This window comes from Pseudoliparis swirei, chromosome 3, assembly GCF_029220125.1.
Source record: "Pseudoliparis swirei isolate HS2019 ecotype Mariana Trench chromosome 3, NWPU_hadal_v1, whole genome shotgun sequence".
Lineage (NCBI taxonomy): Eukaryota > Metazoa > Chordata > Actinopteri > Perciformes > Liparidae > Pseudoliparis > Pseudoliparis swirei.
Window position 1 is genome coordinate 5,529,076 of NC_079390.1, and position 19,480 is coordinate 5,548,555.

The window sequence follows — 19,480 nt, forward strand, 5'->3', positions numbered from 1 at the left end:
GAGACATTTTAACTGTCGTGGTATTAATCTCCTGCTATGATAAGAGACATCTGCAGGTTCACTTCACAGATATTAAAGAGGTGGTGGCAGCTTATATTTTGCTTTTTCCATTACGAATTGTGTAGTTCAGAATAAATGTCTCCATGCAGATTTTAGGACACAACCGTTGGCCTTAAAACACACAGTTCACCCCCAGAATTCATAATCTGCACAGCATAGTCCCAAAACACTGAGGCTATGGGTTCTATGTTTACCTTTATTAATCCCCAATATGTTCATACATTTTATTAATCACCTGGCAATTGATGAACTGTATCACACCTTTGAGGAGAGTGTGTGAGATCGTCGTGTCAATATTTGACTTTTTCTTCATCAATAACAGAATTGTGAGGACGCTAAAAACATCTGGAATAATGCTGCACGATGTTGTATCCCTCGCTGGGAGAAAAGATTAGTCATATTTTTGGGAAGACACATTAGTCATATTTTTGGACCAGAGCTCACTAACGCAATGTTTTGACTGACAGGGAGAAGGCGGAGGGGGGGGGGAGGGGGGTGTGTCAATAACATCGGCGTGTTCTTTTTGAGGGAAGCAGTAGTCCTGTCTGTGTGAACGTTGACATCATCTTGTCCCCTCCGCCCGAGGTCATCCTGCAGCACTAAATCTCTGACTTGGCCCGCGTGACACAAGCTTTAAGAGAAAAAAGTGACCGGGACTCTCCAGAAGGGATAAAGCCGCTTCGGAGACTTTAAACACCCCGAAAGATCGTGAGTGAGAAATGAAATGTGGTGCTATACTGACAGCACGGGTAGGAATGTTAAAGTGAAGACACCCAATAGGACTGCACTCTGGACTTTACTGTTGCAGTGGTCAAAGGTTTGTCTTGGATCCAATACTCTATAAACACACACCCGATAACGCATATGATCAATCTCAAATTTTTGGTGTGATGAAAGCAATTAATTATCAGTAAAAAAAAAGAAGAAAAAAAATCCCGAAAATGGTATAAAACCCTCACATCCCGGTGATCCCTTTGTCCGTGTGCGCTCCCTCGTCAGACCTCGGAGCTGTTGTGGCAGTCTTGCATCCTCACCACCAACATGGGCTCCGTGCTGACGGACCCCTTCACCACCTCCTCCACCCCCTCCCTCCAGCCCTCCTTGCCGCCCTTCCGTCTGGATCTCAGCACCAGCGCCACGGCGACGGCGACGAGGACGGTGAGCAGCAGCCCCACCAGCGCCCCCGCCGTCGTCACCAGGCCCTCCTCGCCGCCCCCCGCGGTCAGCTCGCTGGGTCCCAGCCCGTCGGGAAACGGCTCGTTCGACCCCCCCGCCTGTCTCTTGGCGCGGTCCAACGCGATGTGCATGATGTTGGTGCCGCGGTCGTCGTCTGCCCCGATGTCGCCGGCGACCTCCGGGGCTTCGTCGCCGGCCGACCTCCCGGATCGGTGACCTCGGCCCCTCGGCGGGGTCGAGGCGATGTCGTCGTCGTCGTCGCCGGTGGCAACCACGGCGTGGTACTCCAGGCTGCGCTTTCCAATTCCTCTGTTTGCGTTCTCTTTGGAGCGGACTGTGTAGATAGTGTGGATGTACCACTCGCGGCCCGCAGCAACCTGAGAGAACAGGCGCACGTCTTAGAATGATGTTCCAATTTACAAAATGAGGAAACGGAATTGATTACAAATCTCAAATTGACAACATTTTGCAAACATCCATTTTTTTATACAAGATAATTACTCTAGAATTTGGATTTCTGTCAAAAATGCACTTAACCAGTCTCACATTGATTTCATGTAATGACGATTACAAATACAATACCTCCCCGCACTGCAGGAGTGACAGCCGTCACAACAAAGCTACCGGGTCAGAATAAAAAAATCGTCCCACTGGCTATGAGAAGCAGTAAGATGATTAATAACGGAGGAAAACAAATCCTAATCATTGTCCTCTTGTGATATAATAGCGTGTGCAACTCATTTGATATACCATGTGTGTCCGTGTGTCTGAAGAACTAGGACAGGTTCAAAAGGTGGAGTGATGAGAACCAAAGATGGCCGACATGTTCCTGGGTTCATCTTAGTGGACACAAGCCAAACAGGATGGGTTCTAGAGGCCCGGGGCGGTGGAGTGAGAGACGGCTTGTGCAAAACATCTCTCTCAGCTTCAGGAGCTCAAACACGGACATCACTCTACGGGGCTTCTGTGATGGTGTAAAGCAGGGGTCCCCAACCCCCGGGCCGCGGAAAAAAAGTGAATAAAAAAAGTTGTAATAAAAAAAAAAAATCAGTCAGAAAAATATATTATTTTGAAAAAGGACCGGATACACCCGTGTGTACGTCTGAGCCGCGTTCAGGAGTCTTAAAGTTCGGGTTTATCGCTGCAGGCGAGTCTCACGCGCCGAACCCTCTGCTGGCGGCACATTTCAGTGACAAAGAATCTTCAAACAGATTCAACCTGCTCAATGAATTCTGTCACTTCAGGGAAATGACAACTGTTTTCAAGTTGGCCGATAAAGTCGCTGCTGTGTGGGCGAGTGAACAGCGGAATATTCTACATGTTTCAGACGTTGACCGGGTGGAAGAGGCTTTTAAATGAGTTTGAGCGGTACTCCAACCACAAAAGACCCGACTGCAAAAGAATAGACCTGCAACCCATTCGTAAACAAACCCACCCGTGAATCGAGCCCGTCCGAGCTAGAAAAAAATGTGTTCGCGATGCAAATGACGGTGGCCTGAAGGGACATTTCACACAACAACTCTGCCGGTGTTCTAATGACAGCGACCAGAACTCGGTTAGTTCAGTTTCAGTTCAGTTTATTTGTATAGCCCAATTTCACAAATTACAAATTTGTCTCGGAGTGCTTTACAATCTGTACACATAGACATCCCTGCCCCAAAACCTCACATCGGACCAGGAAAAACTCCCAAATAACCCTTCAGGGGGAAAAAAAGGGAAGAAACCTGGAGGAGAGCAACAGAGGAGGATCCCTCTCCTAGGATGGACAGATGCAATAGATGTAATGTGTACAGAAGGACAGATTTAGAGTTAAAATACATTCAATGAATATGACAGAGTGTATGAATAGTTCATAGTAGGCATATTCCACGATGGAGACCTCCACGATCCATCAGGCAGATGGCGGTGGGGAGGAGGAGTGGGCGGAGTCTCAACAGGACAGTGGCGTAGTCATGAGCAGGAATTCCACGACCCAGACGATCCATCAGGCAGATAGGATCTATGCCGTCTCATAGGGTCCGATGACCCCATGAGACGTAAAGTCAAAAGGACTTCCGGTGAGAAAGCAGAGTTAGTAATGTGTGATTGAGAGATGAAAATTCATCCTTAAGGAGAGAAAAAGAGGAGATAGGTACTCAGTGCATCCTAAAACGTCCCCGGCAGCTATAAGCCTATAGCAGCATATCAAGGGGCTGGACCAGGGCAAACCTGATTCAGCCCTAACTATAAGCTCTGTCAAAGAGGAAGGTCTTAAGTCTACTCTTAAACGAGGTGACTGTGTCTGCCTCCCGGACTGAAATTGGAAGCTGGTTCCATAAAAGAGGAGCTTGATAACCAAACGCTCTGGCTCCCATTCTACTTTCTAAGACTCTACGACCTACAAGTAGTCCCGCATTTAGTGAGCGTAGCTCTCAGTGGGGCAATATGGTGCGACAAGCTCCTTAAGATATGATGGAGCATCACCAATCAAGGCTTTGTAGGTTAAGAGAAGAATTTTAAAAGTGATTCTTGATTTTACTGGGAGCCAGTGCAGGCAGCTAGTGCAGGAGTGATGTGATCTCTTTTCTTAGTTTTAGTGAGAACACGAGCTGCAGCATTCTGGATCAACTGGAGGGACCTAAGAGATTTATTAGAGCAGCCTGCTAATAAGGAGTTACAGTAATCCAGTCTCAAGTAACGAACGCGTGAACCAATTTTTCTGCATCTTTTGAGACAAGATGTGCCTGATTTTGAAATATTACGTAGATGAAAGAATGCAGTCCTTGAGATTTGCTTTACGTGGGAGTTAAAGGACAAGTCGATCAAAGATAACGCCAAGATTCTTTACAGTGGTGTTGGATGCCAGGGCAATGCCGTCTACAGAATCCACATCACCAGATAATTGATCTCTGAGGTGCTCAGGGCCGATTAAAATTACTTGGTTTTGTCTGAGTTTAACATCAAGAAGTTGCAGGTCATCCATGTTTTTATGTCTTTAAGACATGCTTGAATTTTACAGAGTTGGTTGCTCTCCTCTGGTTTTATCGATAAATATAGTTGAGTGTCATCTGCATAACAATGAAAGTTTATGGAGTGTTTCCTGATAATATTGCCCAAAGGAAGCATGTATAAGGTAAATAAAATTGGTCCAAGCACAGAACCTTGTGGAACTCCGTGATTAACGTTAGTGGTTATCGGCGTCATCGTTTACAAATACAAACTGAGATCGATCTGATAAATAGGATTTAAACCAAATTAGTGCCGTGCCTGAAATGCCAATCGACTGCTCCAGTCTCTGTAACAGGATGTCATGGTCAATGGTGTCGAATGCAGCACTAAGGTCTAACAAGACCAGGACAGAGAGGAGTCCTTTATCTGCTGCCATTAAGAGGTCATTTGTAATTTTCACCAGTGCCGTCTCGGTGCTGTGGTGTTTTCTAAATCCTGATTGAAATTTCTCAAATAAACTATTATGATGTGAAAGTCGCACAACTGATTTGACCACTTTCTCAAGGATCTTGGAGAGGAAGGGAGGTTAGAGATCGGTCTGTAGTTAGCCAATACCTCTGGATCCAGAGTGGGCTTCTTCAGGAGAGGTTTAATAACAGCCACCTTGAAGGAGTGTGGTACGTGGCCTGTTAGCAGAGACACATTGATAATATCTAATAGAGAGCCGCCAATTAAAGGCAAAACGTCTTTAAGCAGCCTCGTCGGGATGGGGTCCAAGAGACAGGTAGACGTGTTCGAAGTAGAAACCGTTGAAAATAATTGGTCACGGTTGATAGGAGAAAAACCCTCCAAATATACACCAGGGCATACAGCGGTTTCCAAGGCCATTCCACTTAAGGACAGATTGGCACTGGTTATGGGCAAGAGATTATTAATCTTGTCCCTAATAGTTAAAATCTTTTCATTAAAGAAGTTCATAAAGTCATTACCACTAAGGTTTATAGGAGCAGCGGACCAAACACACGTCTGTGTCGCCGTCTCCATTAGCGGCTCGTTGCAGGTCAACAAGCGCACGGCTCACACTAATTCGGCGTAATGATGAGTTGTAGTTTTGGCACTTTATGCCCTTCGTATAATTGTATGACGTCATATTTATTACGTCATTTATATTGCCGGTCCGTGAAAATAATTTCTGACACGGAACCGGTCCGTGGCTCAAAAAAGGTTGGGGACCGCTAGTGTAAAGGATGGAGATCGTGTACTGAACTTCAGCAGTCATTTCTGACAGTCTTACTTGAAGACTCAGAGATTCCTATTTCCATTCAGCTCACGGTTGACTACTTTCCGCGTCGCGTCTGTCCCGATGTCGGCGACGACCTCCGGGGCTTCGTCGCCGGCCGACCTCCCGGAGCGGTGACCTCGGCCCCTCGGCGGGGTCGAGGCGATGTCGTCGTCGTCGCCGGTGGCAACCACGGCGTGGTACTCCAGGCTGCGCTTTCCAATTCCTCTGTTTGCGTTCTCTTTGGAGCGGACTGTGTAGATAGTGTGGATGTACCACTCGCGGCCCGCAGCAACCTGAGAGAACAGGCGCACGTCTTAGAATGATGTTCCAATTTACAAAATGAGGAAACGGAATTGATTACAAATCTCAAATTGACAACATTTTGCAAACATCCATTTTTTTATACAAGATAATTACTCTAGAATTTGGATTTCTGTCAAAAATGCACTTAACCAGTCTCACATTGATTTCATGTAATGACGATTACAAATACAATACCTCCTCAAGACTGCAGGAGTGACAGCCGTCACAACAAAGCTACCGGGTCAGAATAAAAAAATCGTCCCACTGGCTATGAGAAGCAGTAAGATGATTAATGACGGAGGAAAACAAATCCTAATCATTGTCCTCTTGTGATATAATAGCGTGTGCAACTCATTTGATATACCATGTGTGTCCGTGTGTCTGAAGAACTAGGACAGGTTCAAAAGGTGGAGTGATGAGAACCAAAGATGGCCGACATGTTCCTGGGTTCATCTTAGTGGACACAAGCCAAACAGGATGGGTTCTAGAGGCCCGGGGCGGTGGAGTGAGAGACGGCTTGTGCAAAACATCTCTCTCAGCTTCAGGAGCTCAAACACGGACATCACTCTACGGGGCTTCTGTGATGGTGTAAAGCAGGGGTCCCCAACCCCCGGGCCGCGGAAAAAAAGTGAATAAAAAAAGTTGTAATTAAAAAAAAAAAATCAGTCGGAAAAATATCTTATTTTGAAAAAGGACCGGATACACCCGTGTGTACGTCTGAGCCGCGTTCAGGAGTCTTAAAGTTCGGGTTTATCGCTGCAGGCGAGTCTCACGCGCCGAACCCTCTGCTGGCGGCACAGTGCCAAAGAATCTTCAAACATATTCAACCTGCTCAATGAATTCTGTCACTTCAGGTAAATGACAACTGTTTTCAAGTTGGCCGATAAAGTCGCTGCTGTGTGGGCGAGTGAACAGCGGAATATTCTACATGTTTCAGACGTTGACCGGGTGGAAGAGGCTTTTAAAAGAGTTTGAGCGGTACTCCAACCACAAAAGACCCGACTGCAGAAGAATAGACCTGCAACCCATTCGTAAACAAACCCACCCGGTGAATCGAGCCCGTCCGAGCTAGAAGAAAATATGTTCGAGATGCAAATGACGGTGGCCTTAAGGGACATTTCACACAACAACTCTGCCTGTTCTAATGACAGCGACCAGAACTCGGTTAGGAGCAGCGGACCAAACACACGTCTGTGTCGCCGTCTCCATCAGCGGCTCGTTGCAGGTAAACAAGCACGGCTCACACTCATTCGGCGTAATGATGAGTTGTAGTTTTGGCACTTTATGCCCTTCGTATAATTGTATGACGTCATATTTATTACGTCATTTATATTGCCGGTCCGTGAAAATAATTTCTGACACAGAACCGGTCCGTGGCTCAAAAAAGGTTGGGGACCGCTAGTGTAAAGGATGGAGATCGTGTACTGAACTTCAGCAGTCATTTCTGACAGTCTTACTTGAAGACTCAGAGATTCCTATTTCCATTCAGCTCACGGTTGACTACTTTTTCATTTCTCACAAGGTAACGGAACATTCATTTCCACCACAATTACTACCTGGAACATGGCGGTGGAGTCCAACCTAAAGCCATCCGAGCCGGGCTGTCTGACGAGGGCCATGGCTGACGGGTCGTCCGCTGCCAGCGCGGCGTTAAAACGGACGTCACCAAACACGCGGGCCTGAGTTTCTGGCTGAGCCTTGTCCTGTTGAGGTGAGACAATAATCACCCTTCAGTATGATTGTAAAATATGATTTAGCGTCTCTCTGCATACTGAAATTTCATTTTTTTTTTTTAAACCTGAATTTACTCACGAGAATCTTAAATCGATAGAGCAGCGACGGAGAGTCCGCCAGGCAGCCGAATTCAAACCTGGTGGGGTTGAACTTCGGTACGTATCCGTCGGCGCCGGTGCAGAGGAACACCTTCTCGATGCTACAGAAGAAAGAGGCCCCCAGGTTCTGCACGGGGTCCACCATCACACGGCCGTAGATCGTATCGCCTAAAATAAAAAGCGGGAATTAATCCTAAAGCCTCCATTATTTCGAAAGAAACACAGACTACTCAATGGAAGTAAATGGAAGTGTTCTGTAAATGTTTTAGCCAATGAACTAGTACTTTACTGCCAACCATCGTCCACAGCATATACTGCTTTAAAATGTATTGTCAAAGTAAAAATTCACTCTATTCTCTCCACAATGTTTTCATATTGGTTTTCTGCCAGGATTGACTTGCTTTGAGGCTCAAATATGAGAAAAGAAAATAACTATTTACAACATTTAAAAAGCTGATGTAGTGATCACTGTGATGGAATAGCCACAGTAGGTCAAGCGAGATTTATTTTTGGCAAGTGCATTTTCATATTGTGACGTGAACTCAAACCAACTTAAAAAAAGGTAGAAAATCAATTAAAAAACTTAGCAGAAGTCATTAAACTAAATATCTGTGTACACAATGGGATACAAACATCTATAACCACACGTAGAGTCTTTTGTGAAAGGGTTTTTTTCTATTTTGGGGAGTTTTTCCTCATCCGATGTGAGGTCAAAGGTCAGGGATGTCGTATGTGTACAGATTATAAAGCCCTCTGAGGCAAATTCGTAATTTGTGATATTGGGCTGGATAAAAGAAACTGAATTGAATGAAAAAAAACCTTTAGAGGGCCGTACCCTCAGAAAAGGCCACGTCCGTCTCCTGAGCGAAGCCCATGGAGCCGTCAGAGAGCCACAAGCTCCTCTTGGACAGCAAGAACATCTGAGTGTTCAGACTGAATTCCACTGCCACCGGGTCGCTCACCTAAAGCGGGAGAGAGAGCGAAAGAAAGAAAGTATCATAAATATTAATAATGAATGAAACATGCCCCTATTGGAGCTAAAGGTCGAAACACAATCTGCCTTACTTGCTGAAATCTGATGTCTAGATCGAAGGTGACTTGTTCTCTGGGACTGCACACAGGTGGGAGAGTGTATTCCACTTTCTGGGCTGTTGTGCAGGGGGTCAGCTTCACCGTGTAGGCCCCGGAGTAGTCCCTCACCTGTAGGGGGCAAAGAGGACGGACACGGTGGTTCACTCTGGATCGGTTCGTGAAGATGCACAGTGGATGTTTCAATTTCATGTTGTCACACTTACAGCAAAGTCAGAGGTGAAGGTCCACTGCTGGACCGGCTGGTCGTAGGTGGGCTCGCTCCTCACCAGGGTGAGGTTAAAGGTCAGGCCGGGGTGGTCCGCACTCATCACCAGGGAGGACATGAAGGTTGCTAGGTGATGAAAGTGAGGGAGGGAGGGGGACGTTCATGATGGAAGAGACTCGTTCACAATCAAAATCAATAGCTATTCCATTAAACAAGTGGTTCTCGAACTTTTTCTGTCCCCAAAAATGTTCATGCCCCACCGCCCCAAGGAAATAGTCGATGCTGACTTTTTATCGAAATAACTTTGTGTGACTTTTTCAAATAATAGATTAAAGAAAATTGAAATCACTTTCAAGTAAACCAAATGTGCAATCACTTTGTTAGAACAATGCAAATAAGTTTGTTGAGCTTTTGTTTTGAAGGGCAACAGCAGAAAAGCCGATCTCGGGATATTGGCTTTTGGCAAAACGCCAAGAAACAGCGAGTCGTGGCATTTACACAAAGGAACAGGCATTTTAACATGTATTTATTAATGACTTAGTTGTATGTCCTTGTACTTTGAACTTGTGTAATATGTGAAGTTCTCAATAAATGTCTTTCTGCATTTCCTCCTGCGCCCCACCTGCAGTACCACCGCGCCCCACTAGAGGGGTACGCCCCACAGTTTGCCTTAAACTAATCTAAGGCGCATTTGCATCTTCAGTGAACCTCATGTGGATTAGTAAATGTGATACAGTTAAAATAATCTGCCTCACCATCTTTTTTTATTTTGCCACCAGGATGAGAGCCCACGAACAGACCCCTGAACCGAGCCTTGGTGCGGAAGTTCACCACCAAACGTCCCTGTTCATTGATGCGCATGCTGGTTGGATACAAAGAACCTGGACAAACGCAAACAAAAATATTTTTACAAACACAGTTTCTTTTACATTTGGATATCTGGTCCAGAAGCATTGCCACGGCGCTCACGGCTCACGGGAGCTCACCCTGTAGCTCGGCCTTCGGGGGACTGCCGATGCCGTCCTTCCACAGGATGGCCGTGTCGTACACAAACGTGAGGCGCAGCTCCGACTGCAGGTCAAAGTGCTGCCAGCCGCCAGTTCCCACGGGAGAGTGGAACACGTAGGACACGTACAGAGGCACGCGCAAGCTCACGTAGGACTGGACCAGGTTCAGCACCTGGAGGGATCCGGTTCAATCAGCGAGGAGTGAAGAACGGTGGCAACGGAAAAAACATTTAAAATGCATTATTTGACAAGGCAATTAATATCACATTACATTACATTCCATGTCTTTTAGCTGACGCTTTTATCCAAAGTGATTTACAATAAGTGCATCAATCATGAGTACAAACTCAGAACAACAATCCAGAAAGTAACATTACTTCAAGATAGCCAAATTACAAAAATACCATGAGAAATACCATCAGTAATACTATGAGTAATATCATAAGTAATACCATGAGTAATATCATAAGTATTATCATAAGTAATACTATGAGTAATACCATAAGTAATATCATAACTCATAAGTAATACCATGAGTAATATCATAAGTATTATCATAAGTAATACCATGAGTAATATCATAAGTAATACTATGGGTAATACCATACGTTATACCATGAGTAATATCATTATTATCATAAGTAATACTATGAGTAATACCATAAGTAATATCATAACTCATAAGTAATACCATGAGTAATATCATAAGTATTATCATAAGTAATACCATGAGTAATATCATAAGTAATACTATGGGTAATACCATAAGTAATATCATAACTCATAAGTAATAACATAAGTAATACCATGAGTAATACCATAAGTAATATTATAAGTAATACCATCAGTAATACTATAAGTAATAACATACCGTGATAACTACCACACAAAATAACATCAGTCATATCATAATTAATATTATAAGTAATACCATAAGTAAGAGACATTTAAGTGCCACTGAAGTGCTAATATATTTTTATTAATGGTAAAGTCTAAAAATATGTGTTTTTAGTTTCCGGTGGAAGATGTGGAGACTTCCTGCTCACCTGAAGTCAAATAATAGACCACAGTTTATTCACTTGATATTATGGTTGGAGATATAAGCAAGAAATCTGAGTATGTATGACTAGAACTGAAGTATCCTTTTCAGATTACGGGGTGACAGGTGGATGCATTAAGTGCTGCGCAGATGAAAAAGATGAACACATTGTTCTCCTCCGCGGGACACTTGAACTCTTCCACTCCCACTCGGTGTTGTCAAACACGAGAACGTCTGACTGTTGAGACAAGGAGCCACTGTGGGCAGCGGCGTGGGCTTGTGTTGCTCTTTTCCATCTGGTTTCTTTGTCACGATCATATTTAAATAGACTTTAAAAACCTTGAAAAATAAAAACATGATACCCAACACCATTTTTCTGGATGATTCTATATAATTAAAAAACCCCCGTTAACTTACATTCTTAGACATATCTCCATGAGGCCAGCCACTAGGTGTCTCTGTTCACCAACATTATACAGTATGCGTGAACTATGTGCTCTTCACAAGTTGGACAAATACTTAGAAACAGATTGAAAATGCTCCACATTGTGTTTGTTTGACTCAAAATGTGTCAATGTGTATTATTAATTACTGCAAATTACTGCATTGATCGCTGGGCAGGAGATGCATTGTTATGAGAAACCTTTTTGGGGTTGTTTTTGGGATCAACTTGAGCACATATATTGTAATATCTAATTCTCCTGTTATGAGGCCCCTCCTCTCTACTTCCTTCTGTCTCATGGATTGTGGACATTTGGATCGTGGTCCATGCCTACGACTAATTATTCCTACATTCTGTCATATTCATTGAATGTGTTTATGTAACTCTGTAATCCTTCTGGTCACATGACATCTATTGTTTGTGTCCATCCTGGAGAGGGATCCTCCTCTGTTGCTCTACTGAAGGGTTCTTCCATGTTTTCCCTGTGAAAGATTTTTTTTTCTATTTCTCTGGAATTTTTCCTGATCCGATGTGAGGTCAAAGGTCAGGGATGTCGTACGTGTACAGCTTGCAAAGCCCTCTGAGGCAAATTTGTGATATTGAGCGATATAAAATAAACTGAATTGAATAATCTTATTTCTAAAATAACATTGGGCCACAAAGTGCCACTGCGTTAGCAGTCCGGTGTCATCGCACACAGAGGGAGTGTGCGAGTCGCAGCTGAACACGACCCCAACCTGCTGAATCAGGATCCAGATGAAAGATTATACGACTGCTCGCTGTGAGACAAACTACCTCAGCGCTAAGCTTCACGAAGCCATTGTTTTATTACAACCCCCTGAAAATAAATTCATACTGCATTGAACAGTAATAAAAAAGATAGAGCTTGTTCACAGTGGGTTCCCCTCGAAATATCATGATCTTTACTTTTCCTGCGAGTTCTAACTTTCAATTAGTGCGTGTCGTCTCCAGACAAAAACATTTCATTAACTAGAACGGGCACTCGGTAGAGCGCATACCTTCGCATATCACAAGATTGGGCATTGAATATGAACATTTTGGCATTAGTTGCATGCCAATTGGATATAAATTGACCGAGCTATGGTAAAAAGAAGATTTTGACCTTGACCTTGACCTTTGACCCCAAAATCTAATCAAATGGTCCTCGGATAATAACCAATCATCCCAACAAATTTCATGCGATTCGGTTTAAAACAAATTTTGTTACGCGAATAACACGCATACAAATAAATAAATAAATACACGGCGATCAAAACATAACCTTCTGCATTTTCAATGCGAAGGTAATAACTCAGTTATGGAGAAGAAAATACAAAGCTGTCACGAAATCCAGCTTTGACTTTTAAGAATCTTGATCAATGTTTAATTAAACATTGATCAAGATTCTTATGAGTCAAAATCCAATGATTTTGATTGAAGATGAATTTGATCTTCTAAAAGATAGCTGAATTATGTAATTATTTTCGCGTGCTTTGATTCTTGCCCCCTTGGTAGAGGCACGATTATGACTGCTTCTTTTTCTTCTTCTCTTTCGCTACTCCTTGATAAAAAAAGAAAGAAACATAACCCCAAGGGGCAAAGTGACGGTGATGCCTCTTAACGAAGTGGACTTGAGGCACACACACACACACACACACACACACACACACACACACACACACACACACACACACACACACACACACACACACACACACACACACACACACACACACACACACACACACACACACACACACACACACACACACACACACACACACACACACACACACACACACACACACACACAAGTCTGATTAGCAACAACAAGCTCACAGATCAAAGGCTGGAGGAACACAAAAGAGCAGCAGGACACAAGCGAGGGAGCAAGGGTCCGTCTCCTCATCCACAACAACAACAACAACAACAACAACAACAACAACCCATGACGATACTGCAGATCTGTACGGTATCCAACACGAAGAGAACGTTTCACGTTTCAACGATGCAACAACGGCTACGGGAAGTTTGTTAGCATCCATCTAATTGACAGCCGGCACAAGATGATGAAACAGCCGACTTCTCCGGTGGGTTCAACCGTCGTGCCACCGAGCTCGTGAAAAAAGAGGAAACTGGGCAAAGGTGCTGCTGAAAATAAAGAAGTGACTTCCATGTCATCATTTCACAGATTTACTGTTAATCTAAGCTTTGAATATTCAGTGTTGATAGAGTAGCAGTGGTGAACATTAAGGGGATGACAGATGGCAGGTTGGCTGTACTTTGTGTGTGTGTGTGTGTGCTTTTTGCATGCACACAATCACACGTTGGGGCACAGAGCTGGCACGCAAACACACACACACACACACACACACACACACACGTACACACAAACACACGCGCACAAAAAGCTGGCAAACAGACATGGTAAGTTCTGTCTGTGTGACCCTCTCAATTAACTGGCTGTAAATAGACAGAACATTCAGACAGAAACAAACACAGGTGAACACACACACACACAGACACAGACACACAAAAACACACACACACAAAAGGCTGACACTCAAACAGATGTACATACAAACCGTCAATTGGAATTTATAAGTTGTAGACAAACGTACACACACACACACACACACACACACACACACACACACACACACACACACACACACACACACACACACACACACACACACACACACAAAAGGCTGACACTCAAACAGATGTACATACAAACCGTCAATTGGAATTTATAAGTTGTAGACAAACGTACACAGAAACACATAGACGCGCGCACGCACGCACACACAGACAAACACACACGCACACACACACACAGACACAAAAACACACACACACAAAAGGCTAACACTCCAACAGATGTACATACAAACCCTTGATTGGAATTTATAAGTTGTAGACAAACGTACACAGAAACAGAAACACACACACACACACAAAAGGCTAACACTCCAACAGATGTACATACAAACCCTTGATTGGAATTTATAAGTTGTAGACAAACGTACACAGAAACAGAAACACACACACACACACACACACACACACACACACACACACACACACACACACACACACACACACACACACACACACACACACACACACACACACACACACACACACACACACACACACACACACACAAAAGGCTAACACTCCAACAGATGTACATACAAACCCTTGATTGGAATTTATAAGTTGTAGACAAACATACACACACACACACACACACACACACACCTGTCCATCAGTCCCGATGGTGCCTCCGCAGTCGGTGAGCAGCTCAGACATGTGGTAGTAGCTGGTGAACTCCCAGACACAGGCGTCGAGGTTGAGGTTCCTGTAGAAGCGCAGTGTGCTGTTCCCCCGCAGAGAGCCGCTGAACTGATAGGGCGCCGCGTCGCCCGGGCTTTCGGAGCTCCGCGTCGAGGCGGTGATGAAGCCGTGACCGGTGGTAACCTCATCGTAGTCGAGCAAGTTGGAGCAGCGGTGGTTTCCGACCCGGGTTCCGTCCGGACTCAGGGTCAGTTCAAAGTTCATGAGAGGGCGAGTGGAGACGACCGGCAGCATGCCTGCAAGGGGCGAGAAGGAGACAATGTGATGCTACTCACGGTGCACAAGGACTGGGGGAAATGATTTACTTCAAAAACTCAAGTGGAAAAGAAATAGTTCACAGAAAAGCGTCAAACAGAAGCAGGGGAGCGACAGGCAAACATGGAAGGAAACCTGGAGGAGACGAGGCAGAAGGAAAACTGATTAAAAATCAAGAAGGATATGTTAAGTAGCGGGTGTGCTGGAGGGTTTTTACAGGGGGGGGGGAAGATCTGGCAAGATCTACATTCTGGCTGTCACGCTCCTGAGGATCCACGGACGTGAATATTACACACAGTACATTACTCCTCACTTCCTCTGTGGTACAAGTCCTGCCTCCAGCTCCTCTACCCACCATCCATGTGAGGCATGGTGACAGTCACTTTGATGAGGTTAGGGTGTTTCGGGTCCTCCGCTCCAGTGTAGCGCAGCTTGGCGGAGAACGGCTCCGCGCCGACGGTCCCCATCTTACGTGGTTGACACATACCTTCACATGATAGAGGAACAAGAGAGGGCTAAGCATGAGGACCGACGGCGACGCTCTCGAAGGAAAGACGAAAAACATAGAAAAATGTGTAATACATGTGTAATAAACGTGTAATAAACGTGTAAAATGACAGAATGCAACTACAATACTCGTTAATTAATGCAACAATGAGCGTAGCATTCTCTAACATTCACAGCATACCTTTTCGCTTTGCATATGTTGTGCCCATAATACATTGTTAATCATGCAGCTGTACTGTTCATTCAAAAGCATTCGTGATGCTCGGAGAACAAAAGCACTCTTGGTTCTCATTGCAACATCGGGGTTAATCCCCCGTTCAATTCTTTCTCCAGAAAACTGGCATTACAAAAGACATGGAGTCGGATGTTCATTGTTCTGCCCTCACCTTCCTCCCGGCTGATAGTGATGACGGGGCTACTGAGCTCTAAACCCTCATCCCCGTTAGAATTAACGGCTCTAGCAGCACACTGGACCCTGGAGCCCGCCTGGAAGTAGACCGAGTCCAGTGTGATCATCTTGGAGGACGTAAAGAAGGTGTCAAAGTCCACCTCCCTCATGGGACTGGTGACGCCATCGGGGCCAGCCGGGGCGCTGATGAGCCAGCGGTAGTGGGTCAAGGTGTCGTTGATGTGCTCGCTGACACAGATAGAGCCCGTCTTGTCATAGTCTGGGTATTTTGTGTTGCAAGCCTGGAGGATGGATAAGGAATAGAGAGTGAGAGTGGGCGTATGGGCCGGGGACAGCAGAGAGATGGGAAACGATACAGCAGACGCCAGAGGACAAAAGGAGAATAAAAGGTGCGGAATACAAACGAGTGTGCAAGGGTTGCCAAGGAAATACAGATGTTTCAGTGTGTTTTCATATTCAAGCTCTAAAATGTGAGATATGGGACAAAAAGGGTAAGCGTTTGAGGAGGTATTTCCTTAAACCTGTTGACACCGTGCCTCCTGAGGCAGCACGAAACATTTGAGTTTCGACAAAGACCGTTTCATTTCCCCTGTGCGGTCACCTGAGAATAACATCCATTGAAGGGTCTCCCTGAGCCTGTATTCGAGAGTGGAAGCGACTCTCCGGTATTTGAAAGCGTGAGCACTGTAGCCTACTAAAGTGTGCAATATGTCTTTTGAGGATGGAAAGGCCAACTCCGGAAGGACAGCTTAACTTTGGCTGAAGAAAAAGTATGATTAAGTAAGAGTCCTGAGGGATCACAATGGGCCTTCCACTCCCAGATGATGTGGGTCCAGCTCCTGCTCCCTCATTCCAGAATAAGCCTACAGATTGAGTCTGTCAAGTTACAGTTTTACCGGGCGCCGCTGCAGTGAACTCTTTTGGCAGAGGGAGGAATACAATTCAAAAGATGTTTCTCAGTATATAGTGTTAGTTTGACTCACTGTAACACAGATGACAGGGTAGCCGGCTGCTGGATGCAGGTTGTCTGGCGTCCTGGCGACATCGTCGTAATAGAGCAGCGACACCACGTGAGGCAGAGAGGGGAAGGTGACATCCGCCATGCTGTTGGCCTCCTCGATGTAAACTATCATCTTAGTCACCTGTTCCAGAAACGAGAGATATGAGACCGATGGCAACAACGGGACACAGTGTGCCGTTTGTGTTATCATCGATGGAATGATTAAAGTCATCGCAGCGCTCCATGTGTTCATGTAGCACCCTGAAATATGTTATGTCATATATCTTACCAATTTAATACAACTGTGTACATTTTTTATAATTTCCAATAAATGTCTGTTTAAGTTAATTCATGTATTATTTCTAGAGTGTTGATCACCTGTAAACATAGTAATTGTGAAGGGATGAAAGTGCTTGTTGTCCCTTTGGAAGAGAGCACTGTCTCTTTAAGAGATGGGCGCTGTCTCTTTAAGAGAGGGTCACTGTCTCTTTAAGAGAAGAGCACTGTCTCTTTACGAGAGGAGCGCTGCCTCTTTAAGAGAGGGGCGCTGTCTCTTTAAGAGAAGAGCGCTGTCTCTTTAAGAGAAGGGCACTGTCTCTTTAAGAAAAGGACACTGTCTCTTTACGAGAGGAGCGCTGCCTGTTTAAGAGAGGGGCGCTTTCTCTTTATGAGAGGGGTGCTGTCTCTTTAAGAGAGGGGCACTTTCTCTTTAAGAAAGAGGCGCTGTCTCTTTAAGAGGGGTGTGTGAAGAGGAGGTGCAGCTGAAGACAAAACAACGTATGCTTGTTTAAACCGGGAACTTGTTAAATATAAGTTGCAAAACAGAAGAACGCCGAGTTTCTGACCAGTTCATTTTAAGGGTGCAACATTTACAATCTCACAATGGCTGATTCTTGGCTTCTCTTTCTCTTCTCTCTCTCTGATTTCTCTCACTCTGCCTCATTTCTTTTGCGGGTGATCTATTATTTATTGGGAAATGTTTTCTTCCCTCTTTTGGCTGTGCTAAAAAGTTGTACTGGGCAAGGACACCCTTGAAAAAAGAGATCCCTGGTCTCAGTGGGACTGAGCTGGAGGAATAAGGGTCAAAACAGAAAGAGTTAAATAATAGAACAAATTCATCACTTTAATAGAACACATTCTGACCTGAGTTTCAGCCACCATGTTTTCATCGGGCTTCAGGTGGAGCGTGAAGGCTTCCCTCATCTCTCGGACGCCATCAAAGAGCACCTCCACCTCCACCACGTGTTCCTTATCGCCCTCTTTGAACTCAATGTCTGGCCACACACACACACACACACAAACACGGACCCCGTGAAAAACAGCTTCAAACCCATCATCAAGAGATGAGTGTGTGTTGCATTGAGGATTTGTACTCGAGTGATTGTTGTTATGCATTGGGGAACTTTCTTTTCTCTTTTTTGAGTTAAGTTTTCCACAAAAACTAAACTGAAACGCATTGCAGGTTTTTATATTTGCATAGTTCATAAAAGCGGCCCATCTTTTGGTGTGGTAAGTTATAGAGCTTTGCATTTGAAATGGGCTGCGCTGAAAAAAATAGTGTTTTCATTTGAGAAATCCAACGCTGTGTGATTCAAAACTGCTGGGAAATTTGAACGGTGGGTAGTCAGGTATAATTTTAATACACTGTATGTATGCATATAAATATGTTAAGTCTTGATGAAGCCAAGCAAGGTTCATTGGGCTTACAGCTGAGTGGACAGAGGGGGGATTTACACCCTGCTGACAAGGCCTGAAATATACTGAAATTCAATTAAAAAGTACACGACCCTCCACTGGACTATTGCAGATATTACCTTTTCCCACTCGGGATGAAAATAGAAAATCAATGACCCTCGCCCAAATAAATCCTCCATGCCCATGTGGTGCTGTAAAGGTGGTTTTAGGACATGCACTTAACGTGTTAAAGGGGAAAAACAGTGTTTCCTTTTTATCTTATTTCTTTTGCTAAAGATGTTGGTGATGTTTCAGACTTTGGGATTCATCCACTTGGTTTCCACTCTTCTTTCTTTCTTTCTTTCCCTTGTTCACATCAAGTGTGTCTTTAGTTTTTGTCAAGGTCACATTTTCTCTGTATGAGGAATATTTTTAACAGCAGCTCGATTTGAGTCTGCAAAGCATCATCCAATTTTTTTGAGGGATTTAGCTTTTAAAAATTGTTTATATAAAAATGCCACAATGTAGCTTTGACCCCGCGAGACAGAAGACGACGCGCGTGAGGTTTTACCTTGAGACACGGGGAAGTAGTCCACCCCTGAGATGGCCGACCCGTCTTTGGTGTGGACGCGGACCACCGACACTTTGGATGCGTCGCCCACTCGTACCACGGGGATCCTCACGGTTGCCGCGGCGCCCGCTTCCTTCGGTTCGCTGACGCTGAACTTGGTTTGCAAAAAACGAATGATGGGTTCTGGAGGTGCACAGAAAGGCAGAACATTATCGTAAAATCCGGGGGGAAAAAACTATTGTTTAATCACCCTCCCCCACCCCCTCTTTATTATCACTGCTCATGACAATTAGGATTTAAAACCATAAGTGTTCATTTTTACCATATGTTTCATA

General features: G+C 44.6%; 1 protein-coding gene across 1 annotated transcript in view; it reads right to left on the reverse strand.

Moving 5' to 3' along the window:
• Positions 1-1,055: 1,055 nt before the first annotated feature.
• LOC130211581 (FRAS1-related extracellular matrix protein 2-like) overlaps positions 1,056-19,480 on the reverse strand; it is a 72,018-nt gene continuing 53,593 nt past the window's right edge. Inside the window, exons 11-24 of the mRNA XM_056442420.1 lie at positions 19,146-19,328; positions 18,044-18,174; positions 16,884-17,042; positions 15,878-16,181; positions 15,340-15,471; positions 14,634-14,965; positions 9,865-10,057; positions 9,634-9,759; positions 8,877-9,004; positions 8,647-8,781; positions 8,417-8,543; positions 7,562-7,749; positions 7,306-7,452; positions 1,056-1,613 (exon numbers count right to left, since the gene is read on the reverse strand). Of these exons, the coding sequence (XP_056298395.1) occupies positions 1,056-1,613; positions 7,306-7,452; positions 7,562-7,749; positions 8,417-8,543; positions 8,647-8,781; positions 8,877-9,004; positions 9,634-9,759; positions 9,865-10,057; positions 14,634-14,965; positions 15,340-15,471; positions 15,878-16,181; positions 16,884-17,042; positions 18,044-18,174; positions 19,146-19,328 (2,843 nt within the window). The remainder of the gene's footprint in view (positions 1,614-7,305; positions 7,453-7,561; positions 7,750-8,416; positions 8,544-8,646; positions 8,782-8,876; positions 9,005-9,633; positions 9,760-9,864; positions 10,058-14,633; positions 14,966-15,339; positions 15,472-15,877; positions 16,182-16,883; positions 17,043-18,043; positions 18,175-19,145; positions 19,329-19,480) is intronic.